Raw genomic sequence first — 22,500 nt, 5'->3', positions numbered from 1 at the left:
CTTATTATTCCTAGTACAGAAAACTTGGGATCAGAGGATCATGTAGTCCCTGAAATGAAAAGTTTTATTTTAGAAACGCGGTGTGGTTGGGGTAGCTCTCAGTGATAGTCTCAGATGGGAGGGGTTTGATATTCTCAGACAATAAGCCCCCTGTCTCTGCGCGCGCCCGTGAAGGAGAGATAGCATCACGCCACGTCTCTCTCCCACCGCGCTTCACGGCACATCGACAAATCACTTTCATGGGCTGCTGGGCCCCAGAAGAGCAGTGTTAAAATACTGTCTGACATACCATCTGCCTGATGAGCGCACAGATACCGCAGACTAACATGAAAAAAAGAAGAATTAAAAAATGCTGGCGTGTCTGCGCTGTGGAGTCCCAGGCAGGCAGATGAGACAGATAGTGCTGGACTGCTGTAACCTAATCACAGAGCCAGCAGCTTCAATAGCCATCGGAGGACAGGGGTCAGGCCAGTGCACATCACATCACGATACAGAGGGGCACTCACTCCTGCTTGCTCTTTTATGGGTTTTTTGCACTGTGGTTTAAATCAAACCGTGTCAAAAAGAACTATACCGTGAAACAAAATTATAATTAAATTGTCTGAAAAATGTACTTCTATTACACTAGGGCAGAAAATGCCAAACTACTGCAGATATGGACAGTGCATTACTGTGCCTTTAAAGGGAACATCTGTATAACAATGAGGGATGGGGATCGTGTCACTGTGTCTTCTCACCTGTAGAGTTGACTATTCTGTCCAGTAGAGGTCTCAGGGCTGTAGGTGCGCTGTGTGGTAGCAGGTATGTGAAGAAGAACCTAGAAACCAGAGGCAGGAATCGCTGAGAATTTCTGAATATTGATTGTGATTTGAGTTACTTTATTAAACCAGGCAGCGAATGCTTTAATAGAAATGTTTACAATTCCCATTATCTCATTCCAAAGCTGCAGGAGGAAAAGCAAATTGGACTGGGTTTTATAAAATACATCCCTTAGCGACCAGCTCCAAACAGAAAATAAGTCAGTCTGAACCATGACAGCCCAGTCAACATCCACCTCATCTTTTAACAGAGCAGCAACAGCAAGCCAGTTCACAGCCAGAGCTTTCACCTGCTGGCATTACTGTCTCTCCCTCTCCCTCTCTCTCTCTCTCCCTCTCTCCCTATCCCTCCCTCTCCCTCTCTCTCTCTCTCTCCCTATCCCTCCCTCTCCCTCTCTCTCTCTCTCTCTCTCTCTCTGTCTCTCTCTCTCTCTCTCATTTGAGGAAACCGGATCATCCCTTTGATATTTAATCCCCTCACGCACAAGATATTGAATAGTCACAGAAACCGAAGTCTCTGTTTGCGTAAGAACAGACAAATGCAGGGAATTGAATATACAGAGTAAAGCGAGGATTCCCCCCAAAGCCTGATGCCCTCTCTGCTTTCTCCCCACAGCCCCAGCACTTGGATTTGTTGATGTATTTATGAATGAATGAATCCAGGCCTTGTTTACAGGCGGTCATGGCGAGACGGCCCTCCTCACCTGTAGGCATTGTACAGGTTCCTCTTCTCGTTGATGCTCTGGCAGAGACCCTGGCTGGAGCAGTGCAAGGTGAAGTTTCGAGCAGGGAACTCCATGAAGCAGTCTGCACTGGAGGAGCAGGGAGCCTTGTCAGCGCTGGCATCGTCCAGGTCCGTCACCTTCAGCTCCCCATCCACGATGACAAACTGCCTGGGCCGGAAATCCAGCAGTGTGATCGAGCCCAGGGGGGAGTGTGCCAGGTAGTGCAGGAGACGAACCAGTGAGAGGCAGATCTGAGGAGGAGAGAGAGCAGTGACATCACTGAGAACCCTGACACACTGGGAACAGGGCACAGCACACACAGCATACTGAGAACTTACACAGGGCTTTAACATTGCGAGAATCAAAGGAAAGAAGAAAGTCAGTTTTGCTGACTTAATATGTATTTAATAATGTACTATGTACTCATTTAATCTTATATTTATTCAAATGAATCTGTTAAATCTAATTTAATTGATTAACAATAAGGATACGTCAACATGTCCCACCCCAGACTGCTAAATGTTTCCAGTCAGAAGGGGTACATTCGGCCATTGCTGTGCAATTTCTTATGGCAGATAAATACGCCTCCGGGCCGCACTGCCTCCCAGTCCTCAGCCTAATCCCCTGAGCTACACTAGCCCCTTCCTTCCCTGACATCATTGCCCTGGCCTCCCCCTCTCCTATGTTCCCGTTTTGTGCTCTTCTAATTGGGCTTGGCTGCTGCTTGTTGGCGTGTCAATGGGTTGACCCCTCTTGATATCACAAAGCATACAGCTGCTCCATGTTCAGTGTGGATTCAGCCCAGTCTATTGTGTCTGAAAGGATCAGGGCTCAAGAGCATGACAAATACCTGTGGCTGGAGAAAGGAAGGGGCGGGTGAACTACTGTGTTAAAGGAACAGTACACGACTCACACTCCCACAAGCACAAAGGGCAGCCCTTGATATACTGTGCTCCTAGACAGACTCAATAGAGAACAATGCCTGTGTTAGAGACTGGGAGTCCCTGGTGGAGGGATGGAAGCTTGTCATGTATAATGGGCCGCTGTGTGATTTCAGATTTCAGCACGTAGAGTCCGGGTGGGGGGGGGGGGTCTAGCTGCTTTTTCCTTATTAGCTGCAGCAGCTCATTAATAATGTATGTGAGCAGGCAGGAGTCGAGCAGCATGGCCCTTGCGGACATTAATAATGAACTGCTTTCTCTCGCTGCAGATAGTGTGAGAAAGGAGAGCCCCGTGTGCTTCTTGCTGCACTGAGAGGGAAATCCCAAGCTGGTCAGTGGATCTATCTGCCTTTATTCTATCTGTTTTCTTTCTGAGGAACAAGGCCTCTTTTCTCCATGTCTGTCTGCTCCTGTGGGTCAGTGTATGTGTTCATCTCAGTTCCTCTCTATACCTGTGTTGGATAATTTGGCTGCTTTCTCTGGGAGGTATATAGACCCTGCAGTCTCATTTCAAAAGCTACAAGGGGGGAGATGTGAGGAATGAGCAGCCTGACCCATCACTCCTATCGGTATTCGACAGACTGCTTTAAAAGCTAATTCAGAACTGTGAATATGTGAGCCGGCCGCTGCCTCTGTACTGAAACTGGATTCCAGTACGCAGCCCCAGGAGAGGGTCCGTATGAAAGCATACGTCAATGCGCACAGGAAATGGCCGCAGACCTAAATAGGCTATTTGAAATTCACTGGATTTACAGACGGGCTCCCCCGGGTCTATTAAGGCCTCATATGAATTGCAAATGCTGGTGCCCCGTTTCTGCGTGGACTGATGCCTTGGACAAGCCCCAGCACTCTCTGAGCTGTTTCTCACTTAGCGCTTGCACAAACAAGCACAAATAGGAACTTAAAAAAAAATTCCACTTCGCAATTTGATGAAGCGAAACCTTTCAGTCTCAAATTCATGCCTTCCTTGTTTTTGCTGTTGAAATGCTGTCAAAGAAAACAAGGTGAAGCCTCCATCGCTCCTCCACACACCCTCACAGGAGAATGGTTCCAGTCACCCAGTACCACCAGACCAGCGCAATATCTAGAGCTACATTTAAATACAATCCTGAAGAGAAGTAACCCCATGGACCAAGAGACTGAGCCTCATGACAGGATCTCCTTGAAGACCAGCAGGACCTCTTGAGTCTCCTCCCGTGGACCAGGAGACTGAGCCTCGTGACAGGATCTCCTTGAAGACCAGCAGGACCTCTTGAGTCTCCCCCCATGGAAAAGGAGACTGAGCCTCGTGACAGGATCTCCTTGAAGACCAGCAGGACCTCCTGAGTCTCCTCCCGTGGACCAGGAGACTGAGCTTCGTGACAGGATCTCCTTGAAGACCAGCGGAACCTCTTGAGTCTCCTCCTGTGGACCAGGAGACTGAACCTTGTGACAGGATCTCCTTGAAGACCAGCAGGACCTCTTGAGTCTCCCCCCATGGACCAGGAGACTGAGCCTTGTGACAGGATCTCCTTGAAGACCAGCAGGACCTCTTGAGTCTCCCCCCATGGAAAAGGAGACTGAGCCTCGTGACAGGATCTCCTTGAAGACCAGCAGGACCTCCTGAGTCTCCTCCCGTGGACCAGGAGACTGAGCTTCGTGACAGGATCTCCTTGAAGACCAGCGGAACCTCTTGAGTCTCCTCCTGTGGACCAGGAGACTGAACCTTGTGACAGGATCTCCTTGAAGACCAGCAGGACCTCTTGAGTCTCCCCCCATGGACCAGGAGACTGAGCCTTGTGACAGGATCTCCTTGAAGACCAGCGGAACCTCTTGAGTCTCCTCCTGTGGACCAGGAGACTGAACCTCGTGACAGGATCTCCTTGAAGACCAGCGGAACCTCTTGAGTCTCCTCCTGTGGACCAGGAGACTGAACCTCGTGACAGGATCTCCTTGAAGACCAGCAGGACCTCTTGAGTCTCCTCCTGTGGACCAGGAGACTGAACCTCGTGACAGGATCTCCTTGAAGACCAGCGGAACCTCTTGAGTCTCCTCCTGTGGACCAGGAGACTGAACCTCGTGACAGGATCTCCTTGAAGACCAGCAGGACCTCTTGAGTCTCCTCCCGTGGACCAGGAGACTGAGCCTCGTGACAGGATCTCCTTGAAGACCAGCAGGACCTCTTGAGTCTCCTCCCGTGGACCAGGAGACTGAGCCTTGTGACAGGATCTCCTTGAAGACCAGCAGGACCTCTTGAGTCTCCTCTTACTGTACTGCTAGATCCATTAGAAGTGCAGTGCGCTACCCTTCTCTGAGAAGAACCTCACATCTATAGATGTGTGTGTCAGTATGTGTGTGTGTGTATATATATATATATATATATATATATATATATATATATATATATTGTATATGTCTAGCTAATTATTAAAATAGTGCATTTTCAGTTTATCAGTTACTTCTCATCTTCATTAAGTATTTCTATCGATTGATTAGTATCCTGTTGGAAAAAGCTGCTTTTCAATTATTTTAGTACTATATATTGTTTTACCACTGATTTCATAATGTGTTATTTCTTGCAGCCTTCTCCTGTCGGGACCTCCTTGAAATGAGATGTATATCTCAAGGGTTTTATACTGGTGTAACAGGGCGAGCAGCCCTGTACATTGTTTTGTTTATTTTTAAAACGTGTCCTGGCAGAGGCGAGATCGGTGCTCGTCCTCTGCCAGGAGAAGTGGAAAAACTTGTGCAGAAGGTGGCCATCTCCCGAATTAACAACAAAATGAATCACGGACGAGCACCAATCTCGCCTCTGCCAGGACACGTTTTAAAAATAAACAAAACAATGTACAGGGCTGCTCGCCCTGTTACAACTGGTTACATAAATAAATTTGAATTTGATAGATAGATAGATAGATACATAGATAGATAGATAGATAGATAGATAGATAGATTTTTTGAAAGTTAAAAACCATTGAAACCCTGACTCTGTGACATGGTGCTCTAGCTCATATAGTAATGGTGCGGTGTCACTGTGCACTGCAGTGCCTGGCTGGCAGTGAGACATTGGATAACCAGTGAAAGTCTGGGATTTATGTGCTGTAATCATTTCATATTCCTGACAGCAGGGCACTCCCAGGCCACAGGAAGCAATCGGAATAATTGCAGAGGCTGTATGCTGATAAAGATCAGCCTGGGAGGCTGGAGCTCATATCTCTCCATGCACTGTGCTGCACAGCCCTCTCTGAGACACACAAACACAATGCAAATACCTTCATTCACTGAGCACCCTTCATGCTCTTACATACACCAGCAGCCGAAAGGAAAAACTGCAGCAGTGATTAATGATACCAGACATTGTAGTCTGTTCAACTGATCTTAACAGTAGCAGACCATAAATACTCCAGGAATCTAAATTGTATAGATGTATATGATTTCCCTGTCTCTTTGCATGTGGTTACACACACTCCCTGAGTCCTGTTTCTGGAGCCTCGTTCTCTCTCTCTCTCCCTGCTCCGGCTCTCCACAGCTCCGCTCCCTGTCCTGTTTCAGAAGCCTGGTTCTCTCTCTCTCTCTCTCTCTCTCTCTCTCTCTCTCTCTCTCTCTCTCTCTCTCTCTGCCCCAGCTCTCCACAGCGCCGCTCCCTGTCCTGTTTCAGAAGCCTGGATCTCTCTCCCTGCCCCAGCTCTCCACAGCTCCGCTCTCAGCAGATGCTGCCTGTTTGGGGACACATTTTAAAAGAAATCACTGTATTCCTGAATCACAATGTGATTTAATTGAAATTTCTGCTGCTATGTTAGTTACTGTTGATGTGAATGTGCTTTTGAAAGCCAGTTTCAGGTTCCGTATTTGATGCTTCATAGTGTACACAGGGCAGCAGTGTGGAGTAGTGGTTAGGGCTCTGGACTCTTGACCGGAGGGTCCTGGGTTCAATCCCAACTGGGGGACACTGCTGCTGTATCCTTGAGCAAGGTACTTTATCTAGATTTCTCCAGTAAAAACCCAACTGTATAAATGGGTAATTGTGTTGCATCAATGTGCTGATGATTGGAGGTGAGACTGGAGGAGGATCCTGTGTTGTATCAATGTGCTGATGGAGGTGAGACTGGAGGAGGATCCTGTGTTATATCAATATGTTGATGGAGGTGAGACTGGAGGAGGATCCTGTGTTGTATCAATGTGCTGATGGGGGTGAGACTGGAGGAGGATCCTGTGTTGTATCAATGTGCTGATGGAGGTGAGACTGGAGGAGGATCCTGTGTTGTATCAATGTGCTGATGATTGGAGGTGAGACTGGAGGAGGATCCTGTGTTGTATCAATGTGCTGATGGGGGTGAGACTGGAGGAGGATCCTGTGTTGTATCAATGTGCTGATGGGGGTGAGACTGGACGAGGATCCTGTGTTGTATTAATGTGCTGATGGAGGTGAGACTGGAGGAGGATCCTGTGTTGTATCAATGTGCTGATGGGGGTGAGACTGGAGGAGGATCCTTTGTTGTATCAATGTGCTGATGGGGGTGAGACTGGAGGAGGATCCTGTGTTGTATCAATGTGCTGATGATTGGAGGTGAGACTGGAGGAGGATCCTGTGTTGTATCAATGTGCTGATGATTGGAGGTGAGACTGGAGGAGGATCCTGTGTTGTATTAATGTGCTGATGATTGGAGGTGAGACTGGACGAGGATCCTGTGTTGTATTAATGTGCTGATGGGGGTGAGACTGGAGGAGGATCCTGTGTTGTATCAATGTGCTGATGATTGGAGGTGAGACTGGAGGAGGATCCTGTGTTGTATCAATGTGCTGATGGGGGTGAGACTGGAGGAGGATCCTGTGTTGTATTAATGTGCTGATGGGGGTGAGACTGGAGGAGGATCCTGTGTTGTATCAATGTGCTGATGGGGGTGAGACTGGAGGAGGATCCTGTGTTGTATTAATGTGCTGATGGAGGTGAGACTGGAGGAGGATCCTGTGTTGTATCAATGTGCTGATGGGGGTGAGACTGGAGGAGGATCCTGTGTTGTATCAATGTGCTGATGATTGGAGGTGAGACTGGAGGAGGATCCTGTGTTGTATTAATGTGCTGATGGGGGTGAGACTGGAGGAGGATCCTGTGTTGTATTAATGTGCTGATGGGGGTGAGACTGGAGGAGGATCCTGTGTTGTATCAATGTGCTGATGATTGGAGGTGAGTGGAGGAGGATCCTGTGTTGTATCAATGTGCTGATGATTGGAGGTGAGACTGGAGGAGGATCCTGTGTTGTATCAATGTGATGATGGGGGTGAGACTGGAGGAGGATCCTGTGCTGATGTTTTTGGAGAAAGTCCTCATCCATTCCTCCAAGGAGTTTGTAGGAACAGTTTTATTCATCTTAACCTTATCAAAGTTTAGCACGGTAAATGTTCACTGCAATTTTCTCATGCTTGCATCAGCAGAGGGCCTTGTCAGATCAGCTTTTGTTGTGTTATACTGTGTTCAAAACATTTTCAAATAAAGCACTTAAAAATATAGACCTTTTTGTTCGTCAAAATGACCACAGATTTCAATAGACAGGTCTGCAGCAGTTGGAGCAAACAGACTGACAGACAGACAGACACAGACAGACAGACTGACAGACAGACTGACAGACAAACAGATGGGCATATTGGCACACACACACACACACACACACGCACACACACACACACACACACAGACACACACACACACACGTGCGTGCACACACGCACACACTCAGACACACACACACACACGCACACACGCACACACACAGCCCCCCACACACACAGACACACACACACACACGCACACAGACACACGCACACACAGACACACACGTGCGTGCACACACGCACACACTCAGACCCACACACACACAGACACACACACACACGCACACACGCACACACACAGACCCACACACACACACGCACACGCAGACACACACACATACATGCACACACACACACACACACACAGACTCACACACACACACACACACACAGACCCACACACACACACACACACAGACCCACACACACACAGACCCACACACACACACACACACAGACCCACACACACACAGACTCACACACACACACAGACACACACTACTCACTCGGAAGCGCTCCTCCCAGGACGTCTGCAGCAGCTGGATCATCTCCAGGGGGTTGCCCAGCTCGGTGATGGCAGTCAAGGTGTCAGTGATGTCATTGCTGTCCTGGTAACAGTAACCATGGAGCTGCAGGGATAGAAACACAAGGAAAAGGTTATGTCAGATCAGGTCAGGTCAGGTCAATCGAACACACACCTCACACCTCCAACACCTTGCAGGACACCTCGAGGCTCCCAGCGGGCAAAATCAAACAGGACAATATGTTGCTGCAACTCAACAGTCTGTCCTGGCTAGAGAATATACAGTAGCTCTCATGAAACTTTGTGCCATCTGAGCTGGGTTTTGTACAGGCTGTCTGAATGGGTTTGGGAGAAAGGGTTAATCCCCTACAGAATTCACAGGTATGAATTGTGATCTGTGGGAGTCAGCATTGTAGAGCTGAGTCCTGCCACCTACAGGACAGTCTGTAAACAGGATGCACACACAGCTGAGCAGAGTGCAACTGGAGATGTGGGACTTGACACTTCACCAGGCCATCCAGGTAGTCCAGTGCTCGTGTAGCGGGCAGTGTTGTGTGATACTCGGCCGTTATGGATTCTGTCTCGTCAGTGAGATGTGATGAGGTTAAAAGCTCTAAAACCACGAATGCAGACGAGCCCGGCTCTTTTGCATTGTGGTTCAGACGCTCGCTTGACTGAAGAAGGGCCCGGCTCTTTTGCATTGTGGTTCAGATGCTCGCTTGACTGAAGAAGAGCCCGGCTCTTTTGCATTGTGGTTCAGACGCTCGCTTGACTGAAGAAGAGCCCGGCTCTTTTGCATTGTGGTTCAGACGCTCGCTTGACTGAAGAAGGGCCCGGCTCTTTTGCATTGTGGTTCAGACGCTCGCTTGACTGCAGACGAGCCCGGCTCTTTTGCATTGTGGTTCAGATGCTCACTTGACTGAAGAAGGGCCCGGCTCTTTTGCATTGTGGTTCAAATGCTCGCTTGACTGAAGAAGGGCCCGGCTCTTTTGCATTGTGGTTCAGATGCTCGCTTGACTGAAGAAGAGCCCGGCTCTTTTGCATTGTGGTTCAGACGCTCGCTTGACTGCAGACGAGCCCGGCTCTTTTTTGCATTGTGGTTCAGATGCTCACTTGACTGAAGAAGGGCCCGGCTCTTTTGCATTGTGGTTCAGATGCTCACTTGACTGAAGAAGGGCCCGGCTCTTTTGCATTGTGGTTCAGACGCTCGCTTGACTGCAGACAAGCCCGGCTCTTTTGCATTGTGGTTCAGACGCTCACTTGACTGAAGAAGAGCCCGGCTCTTTTGCATTGTGGTTCAGACGCTCGCTTGACTGCAGACGAGCCTGGCTCTTTTTTGCATTGTGGTTCAGACGCTCGCTTGACTGCAGACGAGCCCGGTTCTTTTGCATTGTGGTTCAGACACTCTCTTGCAGTGCACAGGGTCACCGGTTCGTGCCCAGCCTCCCTGCTGTGACGCTCTGTTTTTGTTTTTGTTGGTAAGTCTCAGGCCCCTGGAATGTGCATGAAACAGCTCCATGCAGTCTTGCTGGACTCGATACCTCACAGCACAGCGACACACTTTCTGGAAGCCCAGACAGATTCCCAGCTCTCTGATCTTCTCATTGTGAGCTCTAGGCCAACCAAGTGTGTGTTTACAGAGCTCAGAGCAGCTCAAGAAAAGCTTACTAGTGCTTTGTGGTTTCAGAGAAATGCTTTCAGTTCCAACTCTGCAGAACACTGCTTTTTTTTCTTTTAACTCTCAAGTAGATATCTGGGCGGGGTGTTGAATTATTTATTTTGTGTAAATCAGCATGCAATGTACCACACAGAACACCACCTTCATGTCTGTCCAAAGCACAAAAACACACTAATCACACACACACACACACATGCACACACACACACAAACATATACACACACACACGCACACACAAACACACACACATATGCACACAAGCACATACACAAGCATGTACACACAAACACATACACACACATGCACACACACAAACACACGCACACAAACACATACACACACACATGCACACAAGCACATACACACACTCGCGCACACACAAACACATACAAACACACTCTTTATTAAACAATCCCAATTGTCAGGCTACTTCGAGAAGAGTTTGAGGAGCAATGCTGGGCAGGGGTCCTTACAGGAGCATTTTGCTTCTACCATGGAGAGCCTGCAGCTAACAGTGTGGCTCTGCATAGCATACCACACACAACAGGCATTGAGAACAAAGGCTGGGCTTCCAAGTCTAGAAGCTGAAAGTAATTAAACTCTGGGAAGCAGGCTGGCAATTCACGACTCTCGTGTGGTGAGCAGAGCTGGCGAGGGGAGCGCGCTCTTACAGAGGATTTCAGCACAATGGCAAGACACGACTCTCGTGTGGTGAGCAGAGCTGACGTGGTGAGCAGAGCTGGCGAGGGGAGCGCGCTCTTACAGAGGATTTCAGCACACTGGCAAGACACGACTCTCGTGTGGTGAGCAGAGCTGGTGAGGGGAGCGCGCTCTTACAGAGGGTTTCAGCACACTGGCAAGACACGACTCTCGTGTGGTGAGCAGAGCTGGCGAGGGGAGCGCGCTCTTACAAAGGATTTCAGAACACTGCTTCCACAGCAATCACAATAAAGGTAGAGACTTGTTTCTTTTTTCAAATATATATATTTAAATGTTGGCCAGGAAATCCCAGACCAGGTCCTACCTGTGTGCTTGTGTTTCTGAAACAACTAACCCTGTTCTCAAAGTCAAATGCTTCAAAGTCTGTCTTTTTTTGTTTTTCTTTGTTTGTTTTTCTGTGTCTTCTTACTAGCTTTTCAGTAGCAGACCCACTCCCTATAGAACCCTGCTCTCCTAGCTTTGCAAGCCCCACTCCCTGTCTATAGAACCCTGCTCTCCTAGCTTTGCAAGCCTGCTCTGTTTCAGTAGCAGCCCCACTCCCTGCCTGTAGAACCCTGCTCTCCTAGCTTTGCAAGCCCGCTCTGTTTCAGGAGCAGTCCCACTCCCTGTCTATAGAACCCTGCTCTCCTAGCTTTGCAAGCCCGCTCTGTTTCAGTAGCAGCCCCACTCCCTGTCTATAGAACCCTGCTCTCCTAGCTTTGCAAGCCCGCTCTGTTTCAGTAGCAGCCCCACTCCCTGTCTATAGAACCCTGCTCTCCTAGCTTTGCAAGCCCGCTCTGTTTCAGTAGCAGCCCCACTCCCTGTCTATAGAACCCTGCTCTCCTAGCTTTGCAAGCCTGCTCTGTTTCAGTAGCAGCCCCACTCCCTGCCTGTAGAACCCTGCTCTCCTAGCTTTGCAAGCCTGCTCTGTTTCAGTAGCAGCCCCACTCCCTGTCTATAGAACCCTGCTCTCCTAGCTTTGCAAGCCTGCTCTGTTTCAGTAGCAGCCCCACTCCCTGTCTATAGAACCCTGCTCTCCTAGCTTTGCAAGCCTGCTCTGTTTCAGGAGCAGCTCCTCCCTCTGATAGGCTCTGGGAGGCTCCTACCTCCCTCATTGTCCTGCACAAAGGGGGCAGGAGGCTGACAGAGCTACAAGCTCAATAAAGAGACACTACAAACTGGACTGTTGTGATGTCATCATCATCATCATCATCATCATCATCATCATCATCACCGGACTCACAGGACAGCGAGAGGGAGGCAAGCTTGCCAATAGCTGGTCACTATGGGGGCAACGACTCACTGACCACTCATCTGAGCTGAGCTGAGTGTAATTTTATTAATATTTAATACTGACAATTACAAAAGTCACTTGTCCCAATATTTTTTCTGTAACTAATTAAAACTTGAGTTATTGGTTCTGAAAGATAGATAGATACAGTGCCGAGAAAAAGTTTGTGAACCCTTTAGGATTTTCACATATTTCAAACCTAAAATGTTATTAGATCTTAATCTAAGTCTTAATAATAGATACAGATAACCTGATTAAACAAATTACACAAAAATAATTATACTTTTTCAACATTTATTTATCCACAAATGATTCAACATTCAATATCCATGTGTGAAAAAGTATGTGAACCTTCAGATTCAGTAACTGGTGGCACCCCCTTGAGCAGCAATGACTTCAACTAAGCGTTTCCTGTAACTGTTGGTCAGTCTCTCACATCGGTTTTGAGGAATTTTGGCCCATTCCTCCTTACAGAACTGCTTCAACTCGGTGACATTTGAGGGCTTCCTTGCATGGACAGCTCGCTTAAGGTCCTGCCACACTGATAGATAGATAGATAGATAGATAGATAGATAGATAGATAGATAGATAGATAAATAGATAGAATAGAATATTAAATATATTTCAAATCTTTGAACTTTATATATATTACAATATAAGAAAATCAAACAGACTGACATATGCACAGACAGACAGACAGACAAACAGACAGCCAGTAAGACAGACAAATGAACAGACAAACAGACACAGACAGACAGACAGACAGACAGACACAGACAGACAGACAGGCAGATGCACAGACAGACAGACAGACGCACAGACAAACACAGACAGACAGACAGACAGACAGACAGACAGACAGACAGACAGACGCACAGACAAATACAGTCAGACAGACAGACAGACAGGCAGGCAGACAGACCGACAGACAGGCAGACAGACCCCAGAGGCTCCGGAGTCTGTCCCTTGTGTCCCTCGTCTCTCTTCCGTTACCCTGCTCCACTCATCAATCAGAGCTTCACAACAGCGCTCCCTGTCTCTCTGTATATACATATACACCCGCTATGTAGTACACTAACAAACCAGCAGTGTACTAACACCACTAATATGTGTCTGATATTATTAATACAGAAATAAATATATACTTTGTGAGGTAACATTGGCTGAAGCCCGACGGCCCTTTTTTAATAAGGAGGCTCTGGCAGAGAATCAAAACAGGTTATAAAAATGAAAGACTTCCTTCAGAAAATCCAACGCCTGGCAGTGCACAGCTGACAGCCCAGAGCCACACTGCATTTCAACTAGATTCACACAGAACATGCTCATACTTACGCTGTAAAATGGGTTTTCTGGGATCACTAAATGACTGTGTGTGTGTGTGTGTGTGTGTGTGTGTGTGTGTATGTGTGTCTGTCTCTGTGTGTTTGTGTGTGTATGTATGTGTCTCTGTGTGCGTGTGTGTGTGGGTGTGTGCATGTGCATGTGTGTGTGTGCATGCATGTGTGAATGCGCGTGTGCATGCGTGTGCGCGTTTGTGTGCATGTGTCTGCGTGTGTCTGCGTGTCTGTGTGCATGTGTGCGTGCGTGTCTAAAAGCATCAAACTGTGTTAATGATACCGTACTGTCAATGGACTAAATCAGCACAAAGCAGTAATGATTGAGCCTGTCTCAGACTCTCTGCCACAGCAGGGATGCTCAATCAGACAGCAAGATCTGCTTCAGAGGGGCTCAGTGCTGTTACAGGAGAAAAAGCTTTTAAAGAGTTAATATACCTACTGTATGAAACCTCAAAATTATCATCAATAAACAAATACTTCATAAACCAACATAAAATGACAATACTGTAATTCAACAGCTTCTTCCATTAAACATCAATCAAACATCTAAAACTACCAAAGACTTTTAATTGTACAGCAGCAAGTACAGGGTTGGTTCTGGGTGTCTTGGTGTGCAGGTGGTGACAAACTGAGCTTTCTGCCTGGCCTCAGAGAAGCAGCGTCTGAGGAACCCTGACTGTGTAATATGCGTGTTTTCAGAATCCTATTTGAAATGCCCTATTTGTACTGCCTGTCCCCTCTTGTCTAAGCATTCCTGTTTGAGGGGGTTTCAGAGTGAAACACTAGAAACTGCAATGTTTCCTTTCCTTTGTGTGGGAGTGGAGCCCGGCTCAGATCCCACGGGCCAGCGCACTGCACACGATCACTCAAATACAACACTGCGAATCAAGAGTGGGAGTGGAGCCCGGCTCAGAGCCCACAGGCCAGCGCACTGCTCACGATCACTCAAATACAACACTGCAAATCAAGAGTGGGAGTGGAGCCCGGCTCAGAGCCCACGGGTCAGCGCACTGCACACAATCACTCAAATACAACACTGCAAATCAAGAGTGGGAGTGGAGCCCGGCTCAGAGCCCACGGGCCAGCGCACTGCACACGATCACTCAAATACAACACTGCAAATCAAGAGTGGGAGTGGAGCCCGGCTCAGAGCCCACAGGCCAGCGCACTGCACACGATCACTCAAATACAACACTGCGAATCAAGAGTGGGAGTGGAGCCCGGCTCAGAGCCCACGGGCCAGCGCACTGCACACGATCACTCAAATACAACACTGCAAATCAAGAGTGGGAGTGGAGCCCGGGTCAGAGCCCACGGGCCAGCGCACTGCACACGATCACTCAAATACAACACTGCAAATCAAGAGTGGGAGTGGAGCCCGGCTCAGAGCCCACGGGCCAGCGCACTGCACACGATCACTCAAATACAACACTGCAAATCAAGAGTGGGAGTGGAGCCCGGCTCAGAGCCCACAGGCCAGCGCACTGCACACGATCACTCAAATACAACACTGCAAATCAAGAGTGGGAGTGGAGCCCGGCTCAGAGCCCACAGGCCAGCGCACTGCACACGATCACTCAAATACAACACTGCAAATCAAGAGTGGGAGTGGAGCCCGGCTCAGAGCCCACGGGCCAGCGCACTGCTCACGATCACTCAAATACAACACTGCGAATCAAGAGTGGGAGTGGAGCCCGGCTCAGAGCCCACAGGCCAGCGCACTGCACACGATCACTCAAATACAACACTGCAAATCAAGAGTGGGAGTGGAGCCCGGCTCAGAGCCCACGGGCCAGCGCACTGCACACGATCACTCAAATACAACACTGCAAATCAAGAGTGGGAGTGGAGCCCGGCTCAGAGCCCACGGGCCAGCGCACTGCACACGATCACTCAAATACAACACTGCAAATCAAGAGTGGGAGTGGAGCCCGGCTCAGAGCCCACAGGCCAGCGCACTGCACACGATCACTCAAATACAACACTGCAAATCAAGAGTGGGAGTGGAGCCCGGCTCAGAGCCCACAGGCCAGCGCACTGCACACGATCACTCAAATACAACACTGCAAATCAAGAGTGGGAGTGGAGCCCGGCTCAGAGCCCACGGGCCAGCGCACTGCACACGATCACTCAAATACAACACTGCAAATCAAGAGTGGGAGTGGAGCCCGGCTCAGAGCCCACAGGCCAGCGCACTGCACACGATCACTCAAATACAACACTGCAAATCAAGAGTGGGAGTGGAGCCCGGCTCAGAGCCCACGGGCCAGCGCACTGCTCACGATCACTCAAATACAACACTGCGAATCAAGAGTGGGAGTGGAGCCCGGCTCAGAGCCCACAGGCCAGCGCACTGCACACGATCACTCAAATACAACACTGCAAATCAAGAGTGGGAGTGGAGCCCGGCTCAGAGCCCACGGGCCAGCGCACTGCACACGATCACTCAAATACAACACTGCAAATCAAGAGTGGGAGTGGAGCCCGGCTCAGAGCCCACGGGCCAGCGCACTGCACACGATCACTCAAATACAACACTGCAAATCAAGAGTGGGAGTGGAGCCCGGCTCAGAGCCCACAGGCCAGCGCACTGCACACGATCACTCAAATACAACACTGCAAATCAAGAGTGGGAGTGGAGCCCGGCTCAGAGCCCACAGGCCAGCGCACTGCACACGATCACTCAAATACAACACTGCAAATCAAGAGTGGGAGTGGAGCCCGGCTCAGAGCCCACGGGCCAGCGCACTGCTCACGATCACTCAAATACAACACTGCGAATCAAGAGTGGGAGTGGAGCCCGGCTCAGAGCCCACAGGCCAGCGCACTGCACACGATCACTCAAATACAACACTGCAAATCAAGAGTGGGAGTGGAGCCCGGCTCAGAGCCCACAGGCCAGCGCACTGCACACGATCACTCAAATACAACACTGCAAATCAAGAGTGGGAGTGGAGCCCGGCTCAGAGCCCACGGGCCAGCGCACTGCACACGATCACTCAAATACAACACTGCGAATCAAGAGTGGGAGTGGAGCCCGGCTCAGAGCCCACGGGCCAGCGCACTGCACACGATCACTCAAATACAACACTGCGAATCAAGAGTGGGAGTGGAGCCCGGCTCAGAGCCCACGGGCCAGCGCACTGCACACGATCACTCAAATACAACACTGCGAATCAAGAGTGGGAGTGGAGCCCGGCTCAGAGCCCACGGGCCAGCGCACTGCACACGATCACTCAAATACAACACTGCAAATCAAGAGTGGGAGTGGAGCCCGGCTCAGAGCCCACGGGCCAGCGCACTGCACACGATCACTCAAATACAACACTGCGAATCAAGAGTGGGAGTGGAGCCCGGCTCAGAGCCCACGGGCCAGCGCACTGCACACGATCACTCAAATACAACACTGCAAATCAAGAGTGGGAGAGGAGCCCGGCTCAGAGCCCACAGGCCAGCGCACTGCACACGATCACTCAAATACAACACTGCAAATCAGCACTAACAAAAGAGCCATTCTCACCACAGTACCTCCAAACCAAAGGGAGGCCAACTTCATCTGCAAAGAAATGGGTACTGATTTACTTTGCTTTTTACAGCAGTTAGTTTTTAAATTAACAAAAGAGCGCTTCACAAACAAAAAAGCAAAAAAGAAGTGGCTTTGTGCTAGTACTCTTATCTGTTTCATGTGTTTGTTTTATTTATTTATTTTTTTACTTAAAGCTTTGAGAAAAGAAAGAAAAAGTACAAAAGCAGTGCAATACAGTGCAGTGCAACAGAAAGAGACTGAGATAGAGATAGAGATATATTACAGAAAGAGACTTAGATAGAAAGAGACTGAGATAGAGAGATAGAGATATATTACAGAAAGAGACTTAGATAGATGGATAGATAGATAGATACAGATAGATAGATAGATAGATAGATAGATAGATAGATAGATAGATAGATAGATAGATAGATAGATAGATAGATAAAATGAAGAAGAAAAGTCATTCATAAACTTAAAACTCACTATTTTATTAATAACAACATTTCAGGTCCCAGCTTCTTCCGATAGCTCGGTAGAAACAGCCAGGCAGACTGGTGCTGTCGGTATAATATATCTATATGTATGTATGTATAGAGTGAAGTGATGCAGCACTGGGAAGGAAAGCGAGGTGCCTGTTTTCTGTGCATTTCTTTCCCTCTGAAGGAGGATGTGAACAGTGTTAGCCTGTCCTCCAGCACACCGGAATGACCTTCACAAAAACACATGACGGTACCACAAGCTGTTCATTAACACAGCCCTGGTTATTTATTATCAGACAGAGGAGATCATCACTTTTACAAATGAGCACAACAAAGATCAAACAGGGCAAAACAAGACTCGAATCACAAACACTGGAGCACATGTCTGCTGCTGTTTCAATGCAAAGCTTAGCAGACATTAAAAAATGCATTTCATCCCCCCATTTTTCTTTAAAAGGATTTTGAATAATACTTCTTGATACTTGTGTACTTGCAACACTAACAGATTTTCTCCCATTTCAAGAATAAAAAAGTGGAGACATTTTCAGCATCACTAAGAGTGTTGTCTTACTTCTAATGAATCTAATGATTATGTGTCTGTCTGGACTGCAGATCAAATCACATGCATGATGTTATATTATACCTTCATGAACATTATACAGCACAGCCCCACTTAACAGGCTGAGCAGACACACACGCACACTCACAGACACACACAAAGACACACACTCACACACACACACACACACACTCACACACACACACACTCACACAAACACAGACACACACTCACACACACACACACACTCACACACACAAACACACACACAGACACACACACAAGACACACACACACTCACAGACACACACACACACAGACACACTCACACACATACACTCACACACACACAAACACACACACACACACACTCACACACACACAAACACACACACACACACACACATACATACACACTCACAGACACACACACACGCAGACACACACAGACACACTCACACGCAGACACACACACACACTCACACATACACACACACAGACACACTCACACACAGACACACACAGACACACTCACACAAGACACACACACACAGACACACACACACACTAACACGCACACACTCACACACACACACACTCACACACACACACACTCACACAAGACACACACACAGACACACTCACACACACACTCAGACACACACACGCAGACACACAGACACACACACACTCACACACACACACACACAAACACGCACACTGACACACACACTCACACACACACACACTCACACACACACACACTCACACAAGACACACACACACAGACACACTCACACACACACTCAGACACACACACGCAGACACACACAGACACACACACACTCACACACACACACACAAACACGCACACTGACACACACACTCACACACACAAACACACACACACTCACACAAGACACACACACACAGACACACTCACACACACACTCAGACACACACACGAAGACACACACAGACACACACACACACACACACACACACACACACACACACACACTCACACACATACACACACACACAAACACGCACACTGACACACACAGACACACACACACTCTCACACACACACTGACACACACAGACACACTCGCCCAACAGCTCTACAAGTCAGTTGCCACCAAATCACAGGACGAAACTAATGAAAAGCACGGCTATTGCAAAAGGATCCAGGGTTGCATCAACAAGGAGGCAAGTTTGTCACAGGAAAATAAATAGATAGACTCACCAGGGTGAAGTTCATTAAACACGGCTCTGCAGTCAGTTTGTCACAGACATCACACAGCCTGCATCACTTCAGAATCCCCTTTCTGTTCTAGAACGATTCCAAACACCTATTAGAATTATAATAATCCATATGGAGTTTCCTCCTGCTTAGGTCCATGGTCCTGGGGAGAGGACTGTGCAGGCCTGGAGATCGGCTGCAGACTCCATTAGATCCTTGATTAATCTCTTTTCAGTTTTATCTGACTGATATGGGTGAGGGAGGTCCTCTGTGGAGGGTGGTTTAGGTTGGGGGGGGGGATGTAAAACTTTGGGAATTATTGTATTGTATTTAAACTGATTTAAACGGATATGTTTTTGTATTTTCCCCATTAAACATTTGATCACAAATAAATAAATAAATAAAGAAATAAATAAACAAATAAATAACGATGAAACAGAAATTTCAAGATATTTCATATTTCATCTTTTTCAGGCATTGTTCCAGCACGTCTTGAGACATTAATATGCGCTGAATCATGTGTTCAGCAAGAAGAAGCCTAATGACGAAGTGTATTAATGTACTCTGCAGGTAGAACCAGCACAGCTCGGCTGCAGCACGGAAACACTCAGCTGAAATCAGGCTGGAAACAGCGGCTCAGTGACACCTCACGGAAACATTCAGCTGAAATCAGTCTGGAAACAGCAGCTCAGTGACACCTCACGGAAACATTCAGCTGAAATCAGTCTGGAAACAGCGGCTCAGTGACACGTCACAGAAACATTCAGCTGAAATCAGTCTGGAAACAGCGGCTCAGTGACACGTCACAGAAACATTCAGCTGAAATCAGTCTGGAAACAGCGGCTCAGTGACACCTCACGGAAACATTCAGCTGAAATCAGTCTGGAAACAGCGGCTCAGTGACACCTCACGGAAACATTCAGCTGAAATCAGTCTGGAAACAGCGGCTCAGTGACACCTCACGGAAACATTCAGCTGAAATCAGTCTGGAAACAGCAGCTCAGTGACACCTCACGGAAACATTCAGCTGAAATCAGGCTGGAAACAGCGGCTCAGTGACACCTCACGGAAACATTCAGCTGAAATCAGTCTGGAAACAGCGGCTCAGTGACACCTCACGGAAACATTCAGCTGAAATCAGTCTGGAAACAGCGGCTCAGTGACACCTCACGGAAACATTCAGCTGAAATCAGTCTGGAAACAGCAGCTCAGTGACACCTCACGGAAACATTCAGCTGAAATCAGTCTGGAAACAGCGGCTCAGTGACACCTCACGGAAACATTCAGCTGAAATCAGTCTGGAAACAGCGGCTCAGTGACACGTCACGGAAACATTCAGCTGAAATCAGTCTGGAAACAGCAGCTCAGTGACACCTCACGGAAACATTCAGCTGAAATCAGTCTGGAAACAGCGGCTCAGTGACACCTCACGGAAACATTCAGCTGAAATCAGTCTGGAAACAGCGGCTCAGTGACACCTCACAGAAACATTCATTTTGGAACATTAAAAAAATGAAAATTGCAGTTAATTGTGTAAAATATGGGTAATTTATTTTCTTTATTAAAATGTTTCTACTTTTTAAACGTATATTTTTTTATTAATTCAGAAAGAAAGAAAGAAAGAAAGAAAGAAAGAAAGAAAGAAAGAAAGAAAGAAAGTTTCCTAAATGGAGTTTGGGGAAACGCAATGGAAACAGTTTTAATTCCTGTATCTTTACCAAAGAACAAAGCTGTGTTGTGATTTGCACACAGGGTCCAGTCCCTGGCAGTTATTATCAGTCAGTGGGTTCAAGCAGCTGCCTCCGAGGTCTACTATTGAAATGTAGCACAATGTGCCAAGTTCATAAAAAAACAACCACGTTGACAAAATGTATTTTCTTTTTTTAATTGAATAATGTTGAACTCCTTCCTCAGTCTGTACAATACACATCAATTAACTGTACAGTTGTAGTCAAAAGTTTACATACCCCAAATTTCTCAAAAGCAAAGAATTTTAGGAAAAATCTTTTGTAGCAAAATTTTGCTTTGGTGGATGAGGGAAAAAAAGTTACAACAACTAGAGGTCTACAATTATTTATTTCAGCATTTATTTAGCAAAACTCCAAAAATGCTAATTCAATAGTATTCAAACCCTTTGATGCTATGATAGTATTGTCTACAGCAGGGGTCTCCAGCCCTGGTATTGCAGAGCCCCTATCCAGCAGGTTTTATAGGTGTCTTTACATCATCAGTGGCTAAAGATCTGGAACACCTGTTCATCTTGACTAATTAAGACAATAATTGGTTCAATTAAGTAACTGAGAGATTGGTTGAAACGAAAACCAGCAGCCACAGTAGCTCTCCAGGACCAGGGTTGGAGACCCCTGGTCTACAAGGTGCTAGAAATTTCAATATGATAATGCAGATTCTGATTCTAGAAAAGTCTAGAAAATTCTAGATTGTAGGTGAACATTCTTAGAGAGTATAAAAGGGTTAGGAATAGGATGATTGCTGTCATTACCGATAAGTCAATATGGGAAAAAGTAAAGAGCTATCTGAAGACCTTAGGCAGAACATTATTTATTGTCATAAAGCTGGAGAAGGATAAAAATCAACATAGGCTATACTAATACTAATACTAATACTAATACTAATACTAATACTAATACTAATACTAATACTATGACTGATAGGATTCCAAGCATATGAGTATCCCAATTTCAACTATTGTTTCTATTATCAAGAAGTACAAGCCTCATGGTACTGTCTCAACGCTCCCTAGGTCTGGAAGAAAGAAGGTTCTTTCACCAAGAACAAGTAGAAGAATTGTGAGGAAGGTTAATAACAATCCGAGATTGACTGCCAAAGATACTCAAAGTGAATTGGCTGCAAGTGGGACTGGGGTTTCCATTTAAACCATAGGTCGAGTATTGCATGGTGAAGGTCTCAATGGTCGCAGGCCAAGGAAAAAGACTCTAGGAAAAGGTCACGAGGACAGTTGCTTAAAGTTTGCAAAATGACATTTGAATGATGGATATGAGTTCTGGGCAAAGGTTTTGTGGAGTGATGAAACAAAAATCAAGCTATTTGGTCACGCTGATAGTTG

The 22,500-nt window shown here is 47.4% G+C and overlaps 1 protein-coding gene across 1 annotated transcript in view; it reads right to left on the bottom strand.

Moving 5' to 3' along the window:
- LOC117971250 (extracellular tyrosine-protein kinase PKDCC-like) overlaps positions 1 to 22,500 on the bottom strand; it is a 47,535-nt gene that overhangs the window by 19,801 nt on the left and 5,234 nt on the right. Inside the window, exons 2-4 of the mRNA XM_059024805.1 lie at positions 8,580 to 8,702; positions 1,523 to 1,794; positions 738 to 817 (exon numbers count right to left, since the gene is read on the bottom strand). Of these exons, the coding sequence (XP_058880788.1) occupies positions 738 to 817; positions 1,523 to 1,794; positions 8,580 to 8,702 (475 nt within the window). The remainder of the gene's footprint in view (positions 1 to 737; positions 818 to 1,522; positions 1,795 to 8,579; positions 8,703 to 22,500) is intronic.

The sequence above is a fragment of the Acipenser ruthenus genome, chromosome 6 (assembly GCF_902713425.1).
Source record: "Acipenser ruthenus chromosome 6, fAciRut3.2 maternal haplotype, whole genome shotgun sequence".
Classification (NCBI taxonomy): domain Eukaryota; kingdom Metazoa; phylum Chordata; class Actinopteri; order Acipenseriformes; family Acipenseridae; genus Acipenser; species Acipenser ruthenus.
This window is presented reverse-complemented; position numbering and strand designations above follow the sequence as displayed.